Below are 14,192 nucleotides of genomic sequence, written 5' to 3'. Positions count from 1 at the left end.
AAGTTGGAACATTTTACTTGACTTAATTATTTTCATACTCTTCTAATAACCTGCCTTGTGTTCTATGGTTTTCTTTTTTTTTTTGACAGCTCAGCCAAATAATACCAATTAAAATTAAATGATATATATGTTAATTAGTACTATAGATAGAATGTTTATTACATTATATATTATTGTTCAATTTCAGTATCATATAATAGTTAAGAAGTAATCATGATCAACACAGGTATAGCCTTAGATTAAAACAAAGCTTTCATTTTTAACAATAACATATTATGCAATCCACATTAGCATATAGATGTTCAAAATCTAATAATAATAAGTCCATAACATCATCATATATATTTCATTTCAAACCAAGAAGTAATAACTACGACTATTCTATGGTTTATCAAGGTCTACATGTACATTAATATTTACTATACCAAATAAACTTTCAAAATTAAATGATAAACATTGAAAGATATATAGTAGCACATACTTACTTGTATACATTCATGCATGTAAACAGCTCCTTCTACTAAAGCAACCTATTATGATGAAATCAGCATATTATCACAAATACAACAAGCTAAGACAAAGTAACTTAAAGACATATGTATGATGTAGGGTGTGATATATAGGGTGAGTCTGTACTTTGTACCTTTAATTAACTTCTGAATGAGTTTCTTATATATGCACCATAGTCCATAGTGGAAATTCTTAACATGTATAACTTGAAAGAAAACTCTCATATCACTCAAGTGATAATTTAATTGGGATATAATCACATACTTAATTAATATGTACTAGGAACAACGAATGTGAAATCAATTGATCAGATTAAGGTACATGCATTTCTGCACTATTCCTCAACTAATTGGATTCAATAATTAATAACAAGTTGGAATATAATTATTATGTATCAATGGATTAATTAGGTTTTCGTTTCATCTTAAAAGAAACAAAATTAGCATTAAAAAACTTAAGGGTCTACTTAATAGGCCTGAAAAAAGGTTAATTAGGGATGAGAGACTGAAAATTATTGTTAAATTAATTCCATGTACCATGAATGTATCAAAACCCAACTCAAATTCAAGTAGTCTTATTATTGAATATAGTGATATAAAGTTGTAGCTAGGTTGTATTCGTTGAATTGATCTCTTGTATAACTCAAATACATTAATAATAAAGTACATGTTGGTCTATTCAATCACTTTCAACTTTCAAGTGGCAACTATATTGATTAATAATTCAAGCTAATCAACATGCTATATATTATTATTGAAAGGATTTAAATAAACAAAAGTACTTAACATGGTAGTTTCTGCGGCGTAAAATCCAAGGTCATGGATTGCGAACATCTGAAAATTTTATATATGCAACTTGGGTTGGTTCATTGTAATTTTGTATGCATATTATCATTTCTAATGTTTAAAATAGGTGCAATGTGCATGTATCAACCTGTGTCTGAACCCTGAATTATTTCATTGTGGGCCTAACTTGACCTATTACAAATTTTGGTTGTCCTAGGTTTTCTTTCTTAGCTTTACAACTTTGATGTGATTTTAATTTTAATTTATTGGTACGATCCTTTTTTTTTAAGCATATATAGTTGAGCGGAAATCTTCTTGGATTTAAAATTGATTATTCTTTAAGAAGCATGTATTTGTCCACTTTTTAATAAATGTGAACAATTAGAAATTGTGGTCAACATTATCTTAGAAGATTCAGATTCCTCAACCAAAAGGGAAAAAAGTTAGCTTTTTCCTAATATTATTTAAGCTTTTGTAAAATTTATAACTAATTAATAAATATTTTTGAAAATATTTTCTTAACATTTTATTAAAGAATCGTCACTAGTAATCAATACTTTCTCAATTCACTTATAATTGCCTTTTATTTAAATAAAAAATAATTATATTCTCATGTAATTATTTCTCCAAAAATTTTAAATTAATAAAAAATATACATAAATAATTATATCTCTAACACACTACACATTATTTCACGCAAGAGCGCTAGCCTTTTCTTGAATTTGCTGAATTTTTGCATAAATTATCTTTCTTTTGTTTATCGTATGGTGAAATTCTTCTCTTTAGAGTCATCAAGGATAGAAGGATCAAACTGTAAACCTTTAGATCATAAAAACTCTGATACCATGTCATGTATTATTTCTCTAAAAAAGTTAAGTTAATAGAAGGAGACATATGAATTATTATATCTCTAACATACATTAGAAATATATTAAAAGAAAATTTAACTAATTCGGATTCGCCGAATTGACAACTCACTTGTCCGTTTAAACAAGTGTTAGGGAATTCAAACCCTATCTTATACATGCAACAATTTATTAGCCAATCAACAAACCCAGAGATACTGTAAACAAAAAAATATATATCTTAACAATATATTTTTAACCTCAAATATTGTACAAGAATATTTTTAAACAGGCAACTATGTAACCAATCAAAATTAAACCTGCTAAATTACAATCACTTGTTTCGTTAAGCAAAATTTGGACCACCAAATTTAAAATAGTCAAGAGAAAAAAAAAAGAAAAGAAGAAAAAGCCAAACGCGAAATAGCAGATAATAAAATATAAAGTTCAATTCATGTATCAACACTCCCCTTTCTTTGGTATTCATGCATCTAGTAAAAATTAGTAATTAATAATATATGCAAATAGCATGTTGCGCAAAAATAATGTTATTAAGGCCTAGTCCAAAGTGGCACCTAGTGGTGCGTTACTTAATTACAAAAGTACAAGTTAATTATTATACTTTACTCTATTTTAAAATGTTTAAATGTTCGTGTGCATTCCCTCAATTATTATATTGGCTGGATTCATGGATACTTTGATGGATAATGGACACTTTATTAAATTTGAGAGCAGACAGGGAAGCAAAGAAATAAAATAATGAAATGTAGGTACTAATCAACAATTATTTCGCCAAAATTAGAATTAATAATTACAAGTCTTGACCAAATAAATTCACTACTAGATCCTCTTCTGGATTATTGAAAATAATTAATTATGTAAAAACTTAAATTGGTGACACTGACACATTACAGTGCACCTTGTTCAGGTGTTTTTTGCCCTTTTTGACATGTTCATTGAATCCAACTATCAAAAGGGTTTTCAATTAACAGCTTGCAACCTGATGCTAAATTTGCTAACTAAAAATAATTCCGACCTGCCAAAATATATTATTAGTAAAAAGAGGACAAATAGTCGCCACATAAAACTGTTTTATTGATCGACCAGAGAGAAGAACCCTTAATTGTTGGGGATTTTATTGTTATTAATTAGTATCCTTATTGCATTTAATAGTGTATTATTTCTTTTACACTACTACGGGATAGTAACGACAGTTTTTTTTATTTTTTTTCTAATACATCGGGGTTTAAACGCCCAAAAACAAAAAGAAATTATATTAATATCTACTCTCCGTCTTTGTTGATCTTGATCCAATTGGAGGGAGGATGTTAAGGATAGCGAACGGGTCGAAAATTTGTTGGTTTAACTTGCATAATTCGTCCAAAAAAGTGGTCCAGTTATAAATTTAAGACCGTCATAATAAAATAATCTAATTAATTTACCAAAAAAAAAATAATCTACTTAATTTATCTAAAAAGATGAATTGAATTAGAAATTTAAAACTGTTATAATAAATGTTTGTTTAACTGGCATTGTTTGGTTCATGGATTTTGGCAGGTTTTAATAAAATAAGACAGATTTATCCATTGGATTTGCCATTCTATGATTTTATTAAAAGAAACTTAGTTAATGATTAGATTTATTAGATATTTAGAATTATAAAAATTTTAATATTTATAAATTTAAAAATTATAATTTTTTATTTTTAAAAATTATAAATTTATTAAAATATTTATAAATTTATATTTTTTAATATTTAATTATTTAAAAATAAAAAATAAAAATTAACGGACTTAGCCCACTAATTTATCAATCCGTCATTAAATGAAATAGAATAAAAATTTAGAATTATTTCACTAGATCGAAAAAAATCAACTATTTGGAATGCTGCTTGCACAGATTGTATGTAGGTAAGAATCACCTTGCTAACTGCATCTGGCGGCCTTTATACTTATTGTGTTATTATTACTATTTTTTTTTCCTTTGTTGATACCACTATTATTTGTTACGTTACTCGTAATATATACATATGTTGATGACCTAGTCGAATAATTGTTATTTAGTTTAATGGTTAAATTCGTCTCTAAATAATTATTTAATTTTTAAAAAATTAAATTAATTATTTAATTTCTAAAAAATAAAATATAAATTAAATTAGTCTTTTCATTAGTTAGATGATAATGTGTTATGTTAAATAACACATAACATAATAATATAGTAGATTAATATTATATGTCAAGTCAATAATATGTGGCATGTCACATGTTATTTGATATATCATAAATTTATTTAAAATTAAATTAGTCTCTAGAAACATACACGTAAATAATTTTTATTCTTAAAATTTTAAAAAATAATTAAATTAATCTTTATATAATTTTTTTAATAATATTAAATTTTTAATATTTTTTAATACTACTAATTTTAATATCATCTTTTAGACCTTGATCAATAAAATTTTTTTATATAAAATAATAAAATTATTACAAAGTTATTTTGTCATTTGTATTTTAAAGTTTATTTTTCAAATTCTAGTTTTTTTAGTAAAATTTTTAATTTAGATTATTTTATCAAATTATTATTAATTATATACTTAAAATTTCAATTTTTTAAATTTTAATTTTAAAATTTAAATCTTTTGGTTTTAAATTAAAAATTTTTGTTATTGTTTAATTTATGTGGTAAAACTCAATTATTAAAAAATTGATTTGTGAGATCACTTTTTAAATCTTAATATCTTAATGTAGTTTTTTTTAATATTATTACTACTTAATTAGTTATGGCTATTTCTCGGTCTCGATCTTTTCAATTGTTATATATATTTTTTAAAAAAAGTTAATTTGTTAAAAATAATTTTAAACTAAAACAAATATAAAATCATGAAAATGGATAACTAATGATAGATTGGACTAAATTTTGGTTGAGTTTCAAAAGATTAAAATTTTTATTATATAATTAATAATAATTTGATAAAATTATTTATACAAAAAAATTTCACTACAAAATAATTAAAATTTAAAAATATAAAATCTAAACTTACAAATGAAAAATAACTTTGTAATAATTTGATTATTTTTATTATTTTATCTAAAATTTTTTGTTTATTTAAGTTTAAAAAATAAGATTAAAATTAATATGATTAAGAAATATTAAAAATTTAATATTATAAAAAATAAAAAAAATTATATAAGAATTATTTTGATCAATTTTTAAAACTTTAGGAATAAAAATGATTAACATGTGTACTTTTAAGAATTAATTTGACTTTAAATAAATTTATATGTCAAATCAATTATTTTGTGGTATATAGTATTAATCTACCACATCATTATGTCACATGGTATTTAACGTGATATATCATTGTCTAACTAACAAAATGACCAATTTAATTTATATTTTATTTTTAAAGAATTAACATGACGAATTTAAATTTTTTATGACCAATTTAATTTGAAAAATAAGTGATTTTTTATAAGAAAATTTGACTATTAATTTTTATTATATTTTTGTGCATCATTGTGAAGGTGAATAAGAAAAAACAAGTAGAAAAATAACATTATCTTGGAAACAATCATTAAATTTTTTAGTAAGACTAAAGCAGATCTCCAAAATCCAAGTGAGATAATAAAGGGGTACATATGGGTTTAACGGTGAAGAGATTGCAAAACACTTAAAAAAATCTGTAATATTTTATTTTTTTTATTTTTTTATGTGTGTTTATGTAGTCCTTATATTTAAGCTCACAATAGACTAAATCTTTAGACCCTATTGATTTGTTAATCACATCTCAATAAAAATGAACTTATATATTTATGTATATCAATATATAATGGAACTAGCTGGGCAAATTATTATTTTTTTTAGTTTTTAAAATAAAATTCCAAATTAATCAGCATTGACTATGCTAGGTAATGATAATAAATATGATAGTGTTAAATTAAGTCTATGAGCACTACTGCAGGTATCTCAATACAAAATTGCAAGATTTCAGCTTTTGGGAACTCTTTTTTTTTTTTTGTGGTCATGGGTTTTTGGGAACTTGAGTTAAGAGTTATGTCCATATAGGATTTTTTTTTGTTTTTTACTGTGTACGCATTGCTTTTATTTGGTTTAGGTTGGGCTTACTAAGTCCAAGCTTTGATCTAAGGTTAAGATTATATTTAGCATTTGGACATTTGGACAAAAATTTTACACCGAACAACAGGTTTTTTTTTTCATATCATTAGATTTTTTTTTTCATTACCAAAAAAAAAATTGTTTTTGTAATATTTTATTTTATTTTTTGTTTTTATCATAAGCGATCTTACATTTTAAATATTAATATAATATAAAAAATATTAATATAATATATCTAATTTAAACTAAATATATATTAAAATTAAAGTATGTAAAATATATTTTTAAATAAATAAAAAAAATTAAAATTAAAATACAATTAAACCTAAATATTAAATTTTAAACCTAGATATTAAGTTTTAAATATTGGCTATTTTCTTTTCAAAGTTGAATCTTGTGTTGTATTTACACAAAATTATAAAATTTTGGTTAATATTATAGGAAAAATTTTAAGTGCACCGAAAATACTTTTTATTTTTAATATGGAGGAGAGGTTGGTGTGTTAGCGTTATGGAGAGTACAGGGCTTTACCTGCATGTAGTGTCAGGGGAGCACAACTCGGACGGAGGGAGTTGGAGACAAGAACACTTCCGTCGTTTTTCTTTTATAAAAATAAAAATATTTTTTTATACCAACTTAGAGGTCCATTCTCTTTTTATATAAAAAAAATCTAATCGGAGGGTCCGTTTTCCTTTATAAAAAAAAATCGAACGATCCGATTAGTTAACTGTGAATTTCAAATTTTCTCTCCCTCACAACTCGGATCATTCGATTTGGTAAACCAATTTTTTTTAACAAAATTCGGATAGTCCAATTTCTTGCACCATGTTTCAGCCAAAAGCTGTTCCACATCCATGTATAACACCCCTATCATCCATATCAATGCATAACACACACGCATGATATATCTAAATTAATCAGTATACTAAAAAACCAGCGTTTCAGTTATTTTAACCGTTGATTTTAATTAATATATATTATATATAACTTTTATAATTTAGATCGACAGTTAAAATAATTAGAACACCAGTATTTTCAATATACTTGAAACTCTTCTAATATTATATTAACTTTTAGTTTGTATATTTTAATATTTATACTTAAATAAATTTTTTTTATATGTTTATTTATAATTTATATATTATCTTATTATAATTTGATTATTTCGATTCAACTATAATTGAATAAATTGAATTTCTAAACATGTGAATTATAAGTTAAAACGGTTGAATAATCAATTCGATTATTAAAATCTAGTTAAAAATGACCCAACGGTTAACCGGTGAACCGGCTAAACCAGTAATGGTTCCGCCGGTTTGGCCGGTTTTGTTTTTGACAAAATTTAAGGAAGCCTAGCCATAACCCTAACAGTAGCATCATTCATCATCCAGGCAACTTCCTCCAAGTTTGATCCCTCGGCCAGCTCCGGAAGTCACTGTTACCGGCGTTGTCCCAGTTGCTCACCTCGCCTGCGTCGCTGGCCTCGTCCGTGTCGGTGTGGCCGTTCAGAAGGCGCATAGAGGAAGTTTCTCCTTTCTTCTCTTTCTCTGTAATAGAAGGAAGTTCCGCCGTCGCCGACATCGTTGCTCCATTCGACCTCTCCTCCTGCATCGCTACTCCGTTCAACTCCTGGTAAGACATTTTGACGCTCTCAATTTCTGCATTGAATTTGCTTCATGATTCATGGATTTGATTAGTAATTTTCACTTCTTGTTGATGGTTGCTGGTTGCTGTCTTTCCTGTTGGGTTTATTAAATTTTTTGCTATTTCCTAGTTCTTCATCCTGCTGGTTGCTGTGGTGTTCATTTCTTGGTGTTTTGTTGATACATGTTTAATGATTAGTTAATTAGTTAAGTTCCTAATAACTAAATTGCTGTTGTGTTAGTTATTAAATTTTTTTGGCTATATTGTTATTGCTTATTGCTGCCTAGTTATTCTTGCTAAGGGTTGTTTTGATCATTAGGGAGTAAGTGGGTATGAGTAATTAGGGCAATTACACCCCTAAAAATGATTTTGGTGAATTATTCGAAATTTGGACCAATTTGTGCTTCCCTTCCCTGAATTTTGAAGATAGATATACACTAAGCTTTTTTTACTGCACCAACTTAAACCTCTTCACAAACTTGAAATTATTCTGTTTACATGTTCACCAAAATAAAATTTTCGTTTTTTTAATTTATTTAATCTTATTTTGTTCAGGTCATCTTCTATGCTAACTTTTTAGTTGTGACTATCCGTTTTCCTTTTCTTTGTTGGGTACCCATGGAATTAACTGTCTTTGGAGAAGTAGGTGAATGAGAAACTTGTTTCTCTTTGTTTCTCTTCATGGTTTAATGCCTCTTGACCTTTTGCTTTTAGTTGAATTGTTTTTAAATATGGCCACCCATTATTATAATAATTTTTTGATGTCTCCTTTTCTTTTTTTTTTTTTTTTTTGTTAAAAAATCTGTCATAGATTAGTCACTTGTAATTATATTGTTTTGTTTGATTCAAACTTAATCTAATATTTGTAAAGCATGCAAACCCCTTTGGCACATAGCTGAATCTTTGTCTAGAATTGTCATCTTGTAAGATCTAATCTTGTAAAATGACTCATGACTTTGAATGTTTTTTTGCCCTCATATGTATAAGATATAATCTTTTAAAACGACTCATGACTTTTGATTTTTTTTTTTTGGTGCTGAGCATTTCTTTGGTAAGCATTGGAACTTTAGCATTACCCACTTTGTTTTCCTCTTGCAATTGTTGTGAGAAATAGCGATTCTTAATTTTTTTTTTAAAAAAAAAGATAAACAACAAAACCTTGCCTTGCATCAAAATTGTAGTCAAGTTGCTATTTTTGTATTTTTAATTTGTGCACTGAGAATTAAGAGTCTACTGAAGATTTGTAATCAAAATTTCTTTGACATAAAAGATAAATTGTTTTATACATGTTGCTATTTTCAAAACAAAGCATTGGTAGATGAATTAGTTATGTTCTACAAACCAACTTCATTGAACCTCATTTGTAGTATTCATTTTTATTTTGTTACTTGCAACTTCTGATGTTAGTCATGGATAATATGACTTTGAAACTCCGTACTATGTTCCTTTATCAATGACATTGGAACTGTGGCTTGTACTCTTGATCCCTGTTAGTCACAACAAAATGAATTAAAAGCGTGTTATCTGTCTATAAGAGCATAGAAGATAAAAATGCATTCCTAAAGAAATGAATTTTGTAGGTTCTCCAGAAAGAAAATATTCTTGGGACTTATGTTTCTTTCGTAGCCTTAATGATAGGGAATCCTCTAACCTTCTGATTCTCTTCCCTCATGGTTTTTCTTTATATCCTATCCCTGATAAAAGGATTTGATCTATTGACTCATGGTATTTTAGTTGTAAATCCTTCTTTAAATTTCTTACTCCTTCCTCTAACACAAGTTCTTTCCGTCTAGACAAACCCATTTGGAAGTCCAAAGCTCCCGCTAAAGTCAAATATTTTATGTGGACAGCTGTGCTTAACAGAATTAATGGCAATGACTTCTTGCAGGTTTGAAGACTAAATAAGGCTATCTCCCTTGATGTGTGTATTATGCATGGGACATCTTTAGAGTCAAATTCACATCTGTTTTTGCATTGCTCGATGGCTAATTTCTTATGAAACAATTTGTTTAGCATCTTTGATGAATGTTGGGTGTGCCCTGCAAATCTAGATATAATTTTATTGACTAGGTTTATTGGGTTTGGTACTTGAAAAGAGGCAAAATTATGTGGAATAGTGCAATTTTCCCCAGTAACTCACACGCCTTTAATGACAGATTCTTTGATAAACATTTCTTATAGGATAGGATTAGACACTTAGCATCTATTTGGTGTAATCTCATGATCTTTTTAGTGGAGTTTCTCTCTCAGACATGTTGAGAGATTGGAGTGCTTTACTTTTTTGATAGGCCTTTGTTTTGTGTTTTGCTTTTGTATAAGGAAACTGTATTCCCCTCCCCCTTTTTGAATCTTTTTCTCTCTTATTGGAATTCTTATTTTATCAATAATAATAACAATTTTATTCTTTCGCCATTGTCTTTTCATGCTTCTGCATGCTACCTTTGATTATTTTCGTTCCAAACTTGTAAGATATTGTAGCTCAGTTTTTGTTTTGCTTTATTTCACCATCTATCACAACCATTATTGAATAAAGTTTCTAACTTGACATTGTCTTGCAGATTGGCTTTCATAAGGGTTCTTCCTTACCAAATAAAGTCAGTGGAACCGGCAACTTCCTGAATATTTTCAAAATCAGTTGCTTCTCATTGTGGCACAACAGCAGAATAGTTGTGGCTGAATTCTCAGTATGGCAGATTCTGATGAAGTGGCAAAATCTGCTGAAAACCAGCAAACAGAGCAAGGTATGCGAGGTTATTTTGTATATTACTTTTTATTCTCTGTCTTTTCATTATCTGCTTCCGTGCTTGTTATAATCCTCAATTATTATTCTTTGCTACTTTTGTGAATTTTCAGTGTGCAGCTTCTTCAGGAAACCAATTAATAAGAAGAATATAAGGAAACGTGCTATTGATAGTGAAGATGAGGGTGATGATTCAAAAAATGAAAACTCTTTGTTGCATGCTCAGAAGAAGGCTCCGAAGCCTGACAATAAGTTGTACTTTTCAACTGGCCCCTCGAAAAGCTGTGTGTCTACTGACCCAAGTGAAGAATCTGAAAAAACCGGTTTTCATTTCGAGTCTTCGAAAGAGATTCAAGTTCAACATGATAGCAAAGCAACAGCAACTCTAGAGACAGAGACCGACTTTTCCAGAGATGCTCGTGCGATCCGTGAACGAGCTCTTAAGCAAGCAGAAGAGAGTTTGAAGGGGAAAGGCACAAGTTCTGAGGATGGCAAACTATATAAGGGAATGAACAGTTACAAAGATTACAAGGCCGGCTTCCGGAGAGAGCAAACAATTGCTAGCGAAAAGGCTGGTGGTTCACATGGTCCTCTCAGGGCTTCGGCTCATATAAGAGTTTCAGCGAGATTCGATTATCAGCCTGATATATGTAAGGATTACAAGGAGACTGGTTACTGTGGGTATGGTGATTCCTGTAAGTTTATGCATGATCGAGGGGATTACAAGTCTGGATGGCAGTTGGAGAAGGAATGGGATGAAGCTGAGAAGGCAAGGAGGATGAGATTGGCTGCAGGTGAAGATGCGGACGAGGAAAGTGCTGATTTAGCTGATAGTGACGATGAAGATGCATTGCCATTTGCATGTTTTATTTGTAGGAAGCCTTTTGCGGATCCTGTTGTAACCAAGTGCAGGCACTACTTCTGTGAGCATTGCGCCTTAAAGGTATTGCAATTGTTGGAACAACAATGTTACTGTACACAAAAAATAGCTACCAAATTCGTCACTGATATAAAATACACATTGAAAATGAGTGAACAATATATGTAACTGTACATATATTTTTTGTGATATAAAATACACAGTGGCTGATTTGGCGGTTAATTTTTTGTGTGCAGTTATTATGCATTCTATTCCCATCTTCTATACATGTAAAGTTAACATAGAAGAAGTGGGTGGTTATGGATCGCAATTGAGTGTTTCAATATGTGATTCAGCATTTAAAATTAACATTTTTTATTTACTTATTCTAGTCTGATCTCACCAGGTTATACAATTCAACTCCGATAAAATTGTAAAAGTTATTTGATATGTATTAATTCTAACCCTTTTCCTAATGTTTTATTCTGCAGCATCATGCAAAGAACAAGAAGTGTTTTGTGTGCAACCAACCAACTCTCGGCATTTTCAATGTTGCCCATGAGATACGAAAGAAGATGGCTGAGGATAAAGATAAATGATTCCCTCTTTACACAAGGCATGATTAAGAGCAACACTGTGTAATGATTTGAAAACAGCATAGGGATTAGGCATGTTGTATTTCGTTGTCTGAATAAATCGTTAGAATGTAGAGGAGTCACGTGTTTTTGCTTCAAGAGACATTGATTCTACATGATGGAGTTCTTGCAATGTATCTGTACTAAATTTTGAATAGATCAACCTGTAGGGGGTTGTCTTGTGAGTTAGAATTTTGAGGGGAGTTGTAGTGTAAATGTTCAAAACTGAATTCTACAAAATTTTTATAATATACTTTTAAATTTAATTAACTTGTGTTTTAAAGTATAATAATACAAGATTTTTAAATTTTATATATTTCATATATTAAAAACATCAAAGAAATTATTTTATAATTTTTTTTAAATTATATAGTTAGAGCACGTTACTTGTTAGTAATATTTTTTTAGAGTAAACGGTTAATTTTTTTTTTGTTTTTAAATTAATTTTTTAACCAATTTTTTTAATTAAATTCGTTTTTAATGTCATATCAACAAACTCCGATGCCAGACGGAAGTGATTACATGTCCAACTTAAAATCAGCAAACATCATTCTATTTAGAGAAGGAACAATTTAGAAAATGAGCAATTTTTAAAACCGAGGTTGATAATTTACTCTATTTTCTAATTGAAGCTTGGATGCCACGTTTAGGGTATTAAGATTTTATAAGATATTAACATTAATCATTTTGGATGTGGTACGAAACGTAACCACTCTGAAACAATTTAAGGACTAATTTTAGTACATATAAACTCAAGTTTAATATGCTAATTTACAATTATGATGAAACTATTGGCACTCTAAACTTACAATTAGAAATCTACCTGACCTAATCATATCCAATTATAAGTCTTGTGGTTTTGTAGAAATAAAAATTTAAGAAAAGAGAAGGTAAGTGAACTTAACAGGGAATAATATAAATGACAAAATACTCCAGAAGTATATTTGGTTTGATAAATTGAACTAAACGTCTAATCAATATACTTATATATATATATATATATATATATATATATATATATATATATATATCAAATAGAACATGTTTATCATTTGTATTTTTTTAAATTCATCCGAAAATTGTAATATTTCAAGATTTAATAGCTACTTACTGTATGTATTGCAACAACAAAATGAGCAAATAAAGGCAACTTTGAGGGTGTGCATTTTAAATACAACCAATTCACTTTAATCAATCCATTAGAAGAGTTCATTAAGCCTCATACAGGGATTGCAACACCAATCAATAAGGATCTTCCAAAGTATGTTATACACATAACACATCAATACATTTCAAATAGAAAATAAACACAAAGCCACACACAAACACCAACCCATTAAAGCTTTTGATCAAACAAACATTCTAAGCTTTGCAACAAACAAAACGCCCAATCCCTTTATTATTATTATTAGCACCAACACCTTGTTCTTGTTGTTCTATGTGAACCACTTTCTTGTAGCTCTTGTGCTTCTTCTTACTCTCATCCTTAGCCACTGTTATCGACAACACCCCATCACGCATTGATGCCTTAATATCATCGACTTTCGAATTCTCCGGCAACCTCAACTCCCTCGAAAATACCCCACTTGTCCCTACTCTCTCCCTGCAATGCCACGTCAGCATCTTTTTCTCTTCTTCTTCATGTTCTTGTTCTTTTCTCTCTGCTCTGATGCATATTACTCTGTCTTGGCGTAATTCGAGGTTCACATCCTCCTTGGTGAAACCCGGAAGATCGATTTCGAAGATGTGGGAATTACGTGTCTCCTTCCAATCCATTTGGGTGTTGGATTCAAACCCCATTATGTCTGAGAAAAAGCTTGAATCGTATAGGCCATTTTGGCTAAGAAGTTTTTGAAACAGGGACATTTTGTTTCTTCTTCTTTTAATTTTCTTTCTCTGTTGATTTGGGTTTCTTGCTTCTCAACTATATAAGAGTGAAGTGTGAAAGTGGCATGTTTCTTGAAAATTCTGGATTTCAATAGCTTTCTCCCGAACCCCAACACACAGTGATTGCCGGAATCAAAAATAAAAATAATTTTTTATATACTAAAAATCAAC

General features: G+C 28.7%; 2 protein-coding genes across 3 annotated transcripts; one reads left to right on the top strand and one right to left on the bottom strand.

Annotated features, from left to right (window-relative positions):
- The first annotated feature begins 7,590 nt into the window (after positions 1 to 7,590).
- On the top strand, positions 7,591 to 12,400 carry LOC112738318 (zinc finger CCCH domain-containing protein 1). 2 transcript variants are annotated; one of them, XM_025788712.3, is made up of 5 exons: positions 7,627 to 7,888; positions 9,694 to 9,788; positions 10,459 to 10,641; positions 10,754 to 11,583; positions 11,991 to 12,400. In XM_025788712.3, the coding sequence occupies exons 3-5, from the start codon at positions 10,587 to 10,589 to the stop codon at positions 12,096 to 12,098; spliced, it is 993 nt and encodes a 330-aa protein (XP_025644497.1). In that variant the 5' UTR covers positions 7,627 to 7,888; positions 9,694 to 9,788; positions 10,459 to 10,586; the 3' UTR covers positions 12,099 to 12,400. The 2 variants fall into 2 exon arrangements, with proteins under 2 accessions (XP_025644487.1, XP_025644497.1); XM_025788702.3 differs by lacking the exon at positions 9,694 to 9,788 and having other exon boundaries at positions 7,591 to 7,888.
- A 1,096-nt stretch (positions 12,401 to 13,496) lies between these two features.
- On the bottom strand, positions 13,497 to 13,934 carry LOC112738307 (17.6 kDa class I heat shock protein 1). The gene has a single exon (XM_025788694.3). The coding sequence runs from the start codon at positions 13,932 to 13,934 to the stop codon at positions 13,497 to 13,499; it is 438 nt and encodes a 145-aa protein (XP_025644479.2).
- Positions 13,935 to 14,192: the final 258 nt, after the last annotated feature.

Source organism: Arachis hypogaea, chromosome 2 (genome assembly GCF_003086295.3).
Source record: "Arachis hypogaea cultivar Tifrunner chromosome 2, arahy.Tifrunner.gnm2.J5K5, whole genome shotgun sequence".
Taxonomy (NCBI): Eukaryota; Viridiplantae; Streptophyta; class Magnoliopsida; order Fabales; family Fabaceae; genus Arachis; species Arachis hypogaea.
The sequence above is the reverse complement of the archived record's forward strand: the minus strand, read 5'-3'. Positions and strand labels throughout refer to the sequence as shown.